This window comes from Marmota marmota, unplaced genomic scaffold (genome assembly GCF_001458135.2).
Source record: "Marmota marmota marmota unplaced genomic scaffold, marMar, whole genome shotgun sequence".
Lineage (NCBI taxonomy): Eukaryota > Metazoa > Chordata > Mammalia > Rodentia > Sciuridae > Marmota > Marmota marmota.
Genome location: NW_026000171.1, coordinates 2,081,419 through 2,086,308, shown reverse-complemented (window position 1 = coordinate 2,086,308; position 4,890 = coordinate 2,081,419). Strand labels below are relative to the sequence as shown.

Sequence of the window (4,890 nt, the reverse complement as noted above, 5' to 3'; positions counted from 1 at the left end):
TCTTGGTTTTACGGGCGCACGTAGCTCAGGCCTCAGCTCCCTTGGGCAGCGACTGGGCCAGCGGGCGGGGGGCGGGGCTCGCGTCACCAGCTCCCACCCCCCACTCCGTTCCTATAAAGGGGGACTGCAACCTCCGCCGGCGCTCTCTGCTCCTCCCGGTTCGACAGGCAGCCACTTCTTCCCGTCTCGTGCAGTGCCAGGTGAAAACGAAAAGCAGCTACTAGCGGCTTGGGATGATCAGAACCCGGGAGAGGGAGTGTGTGCGGTCCAAGGTTTTAGCGGCTTTGATGTGGGGCGGAACCGAGCTGGGTCGGGTGGGGCCTCCGCATTGCAGGGGCAGGAGGACGTGAGGAGGCGCGATGTGGACATGGAGGCCCTGGGGGGGAGGGGAGGGAGGGTCAGCGGCCCGGAACCTGGCGCCGCGTGGACTGCGCTGATGCTTTCCTTTCTTCCCTTCGCAGTCGCATCTCTGAGACACGATGGTGAAGGTCGGAGTGAACGGGTAAGTTAGAGGCTGGGCTAGGGTGGGGCCCCGGGCTGCAGCCGCCCCCACAGAAATTGCATCTGCAAGTCTGGCCGAGGCCAGGGGCTTTGAAATCGCGTGGCGAGGTGGGTGGGTAGCGCCCTCACCCCAAGGAGAGCTCAAGGTCAGCGCGCAGACCGAGTGTAGGCTCGGGCAGGGGCTCCTGTCCCCAGCTTGTAGCTGGGGAACCTTTACCTTTCCCTCCACCACCTCGGGCAAATGGGAGGCTTTCCTGTTCTCACTCGGGACCCATCCCCTAATCCCCTGGCTGGGGCTTCTTTTCTTTCCTTTCGCGCCCTGTGGGTCACGTGTCGGGGAAGAGCCCCTCCCCCCACGTCCTTCTCCCTCCCGCCTGTCACCCTGGGATGCTAGCTGCAAGGCTTGCGCATCATCAGTTTTACTTGTGGCCACCGGCCCGCCATGTTGCAACGGGGAAGGAAATGAATGAACCACCGTTAGGAAACCTTCCTTGGCTACTCTGTCCGCCCTTGCCTGTGACTAACCTCTCACTCCTCCCTTAGTAGGGTGGAGTCTCCTTTATCCGGTAAACCAGGTGATGCAAGGCTTTCCCCCTTTCTTGGCTCTCAAAAAGAACGGAGCCTCACAACGCAGCCCTCAAGCATCAAGCCAAATTTCTTCTCAGGCCTGATGCTGCTTCTAGACAATTCTCTGATGAATCAAAGAAGTGGGTTCATGGAGACCCTGTTGTCCTCCCTACCCCAGAGGTGTGGTAGCTATGGCTTAGTGCCACACTGGGGGAGCTGAGTCACCGTGGTTAGAAAAGAAAATTTACACCACAAAATGGCTCCCATAGCAGCAGCCCCTTCCCTTGCACTGGCTCAGCGCTCATTCTCACCGCCTTTTTTGCTCTGGCAGCCTAGCTGCTACCCTAACCCTAAAGGCCACTATAAAGGTCACTGGGGGGTATTAGGTGTCTGTGGGTCTTGAGAATCCTGCCCTTCTTCCCATTCCATCTTCCAGAAACTAGATCTCCCCACTCCACCCTGATCTGAAGTTAAATATAGCTGCCTGACCTTTCTGTAGGTAGGAGCCTGGGCTTCTGCTCTCCTCCACCCCCTTCCACTACCCACACATCTGTTGCTCCCACTGCTGATTTTAGCAACGAAGGGCAGGTAGTTTAGCAAATTAGAGACTTGGGATTAGAGTGCTGAAGACCAACTGGTTTTCTCCATATCTTTACCTTAACCTCGCCCTTTTGTAGGAGGGACTTGGAGAAGGGGTGGACTTATACCCTGTCCAGTTAGATTCTGTCTGACCTTTACTCTTGCCCTTTGAGCTTGGTGATGCTGAGTATACAAGTCTTTTCTGCACAGAGGGTGTAGCCTGAATCCAGGCCAGGCAGAAATAAGCCTTCCCAGGGAATGGGAAGCCGGAATGATAAATACCATGTGCCAAGCTTGTGCCCATGCTGTGGGTGGCATTGTCCTACATTAGTACTTCTTGAAGGATTTGAGATGACTGGGGGGTAGGCAAGTCTTCAAGCCTAGTTATCTCCTGGGCAGGAAAGGAGCCTTCACTTTATGACCATGCTGGAAAACCAGATCAGCCTGGCAGACTTGCTCAAGGAAGATAAAATTAGACCTCTTAGTATTTGGGGGGATGGAATTATGTACAGTTGGCTGCTCATGTCTGAGGGTTCCACATCAACCAACTTGATGGAAAAGAACGCAGGGGAAATAATTAGATAAAAGTTCCAAAGAACAAAACTTGAAATTCCTGTCTACTGAGTACTATACTGAATCCACATAAATGAAATTATGTGTAGGTATTGTTTAGGTATTAAAAGTTAACCTAGGGGTGATTTAAAGTATGTAGGAGGATTGCAGATTATATGCAAATACTGCATCATTCTATGTAAAGGATTTGAGCATCCACAGATCTTGATATGGGGGGAGGATCCTTTTCCAGAATCAATTCCCCATACATACCTACGGATAACTATTTTTTCTGGAAAAGGATGAATCAGCATATCTATTCCCTATCCACAATAATTCCCTACTCATACTTTCTTGCTTCTCACCTCAGATTTGGCCGTATTGGGCGCCTGGTCACCAGGGCTGCTTTCAACTCTGGCAAAGTGGATATTGTCGCTATCAATGACCCCTTCATTGACCTCAACTACATGGTGGGTGCTGCCCTTGCAGGTGGTGGGAGGAGCAGCGTACTTAAGGCAACTGTATTAATGCCCTCAACTTGTTCCCCAGGTCTACATGTTCCAGTACGATTCTACCCATGGTAAATTCCATGGCACAGTCAAGGCTGAGAACGGGAAGCTTGTTATCAATGGAAAGTCCATCTCCATCTTCCAGGAGTAAGTGTGGAAGACAAAACGAGATTATATTTTGTTTCCTTGCCTATTTTGCACAGAGCAGGATCAGGGGATTTTGCTTTGGGGATAGAGTACCTACCTCAGGTACACGGTACATCACATGCCTGAACTTCGTCCTATTACCTCTCTCCTAGGCGAGATCCCGCCAACATCAAATGGGGTGATGCTGGTGCTGAATATGTTGTGGAGTCCACTGGTGTCTTCACTACCATGGAGAAAGCCGGGGTAAGTGGATAGAAGGCTAAATAGGAGGAGAGTTGACCCTGAATTTGTAGCTAGAAGCAAGAGGGAATCCGACTTAACCAGGGGAAAAAAAAAAAAAGCAGAACATACATTTGTAACCAACCCCTTCGATTATAGGCTCATTTGAAGGGTGGTGCCAAAAGGGTCATCATTTCTGCACCTTCTGCTGATGCCCCCATGTTTGTGATGGGCGTGAACCATGAGAAGTATGACAACTCCCTCAAGATTGTCAGGTAAGGACAGCAGAGGGCATTGGGGAAATGGCAGGCAGTGCTGAGAGTAAGGCTGTGTGCATGCCTTCCCTGACTTTTCCTCTCTTCCCAGCAATGCCTCCTGTACCACCAACTGCTTAGCCCCCCTGGCCAAGGTCATCCATGACAACTTTGGCATTGTGGAAGGACTCATGGTATGTAGATGGTGGGAAATGAGATCTGAGCTGATTAATTCTCACCCAGGGCTGGATCGCTGGATCCTTCTCCATACTTAGTTCCTGCTCCAGGACTAGGGGTTTTAAGGGACTGGCTCAAATCTATCCCTCCATCCCTCCCAAGGGGGAGGAAGGAGGCTGAGTGAGGGCTGGTGTGATGGATACTCGGAGGGGCCTCATCAGCGCTTCCATTTTTCCAGACCACAGTCCATGCCATCACTGCTACTCAGAAGACTGTGGATGGCCCCTCTGGGAAACTGTGGCGTGATGGCCGTGGGGCTGCCCAGAATATCATCCCTGCATCCACTGGTGCTGCCAAGGCTGTGGGCAAGGTCATCCCTGAACTGAATGGGTAAGGCTTTGCTGTACCTGGGGGAATAGAGGGGAGGGGGTCAGGAGCACCTGGAGCTGACAGTGCTTCCCCCTGTCTACAGGAAGCTCACTGGCATGGCTTTCCGTGTGCCCACTCCCAATGTGTCAGTTGTGGATCTGACCTGCCGCCTGGAGAAAGCTGTATGTTTGGGTTGGAAACGTGGTGGACTGAGATTTTGTCTGGTAAAACAGTGATTTTGGAAAATGAACATCCATCTTATTTTTACCTCATTAGGCCAAATACGATGACATCAAGAAGGTGGTGAAGCAGGCATCAGAGGGCCCCCTCAAGGGCATCTTGGGCTACACGGAGGACCAGGTACTGGTCTGATAGGACAGGGAATTGCCCTATTAAACAGAGGTGGATTCCCATACTTAACTCTCTTCCTTCCCCAGGTTGTCTCCTGCGACTTTAATAGTGATACCCACTCTTCCACTTTTGATGCTGGGGCCGGCATTGCCCTCAACGACCACTTTGTTAAGCTCATTTCCTGGTATGTAACCTGGGTGGGGGGAACAGACCTGGTGGCTGGCTCAGAAATATGGCTCTTAACAACTTATTCACCTTCTAGGTATGATAATGAATTTGGCTACAGCAACAGGGTGGTGGACCTTATGGTCCACATGGCCTCCAAGGAGTAAGAGCCCCTGGACCACCTGCCCCAGCAAGAACACAGGAAGAGAGAGGCCCTCAGCTGCTGGGGAGTCCCTGCCCCTAACTCAGTCCCTCAACTCACTGAGAATCTCCCCCCTTCCCAATTTCCATCCTAGATCCCCTGAAGAAGGGGAGGGGCTTAGGGAGCCTTATTGTCACATACCATCAATAAAGTTCACTGCACCCAGCCACCTGTCTGTTCTTTGGTCAAGGGAATGAGAAGATGGGAATGTGTGTGGAGTGGGACCTGACCTTTATCCTTTGGGTTGGTGGGGGTGGGGAAGTGCCTGAGATTGAACTCAAGCACACATTCAACCACT

The 4,890-nt window shown here is 51.9% G+C and overlaps 1 protein-coding gene across 1 annotated transcript; it reads left to right on the top strand.

Annotated features, from left to right (window-relative positions):
• Positions 1 to 119: 119 nt before the first annotated feature.
• Gapdh (glyceraldehyde-3-phosphate dehydrogenase) lies at positions 120 to 4,757 on the top strand. The gene is made up of 12 exons (XM_015500718.2): positions 120 to 200; positions 462 to 502; positions 2,570 to 2,669; positions 2,749 to 2,855; positions 3,008 to 3,098; positions 3,234 to 3,349; positions 3,441 to 3,522; positions 3,744 to 3,895; positions 3,978 to 4,056; positions 4,151 to 4,234; positions 4,312 to 4,409; positions 4,488 to 4,757. Exons 2-12 carry the CDS (start codon positions 480 to 482, stop codon positions 4,555 to 4,557), a joined length of 1,002 nt encoding a protein of 333 aa, XP_015356204.1. The 5' UTR covers positions 120 to 200; positions 462 to 479; the 3' UTR covers positions 4,558 to 4,757.
• Positions 4,758 to 4,890: the final 133 nt, after the last annotated feature.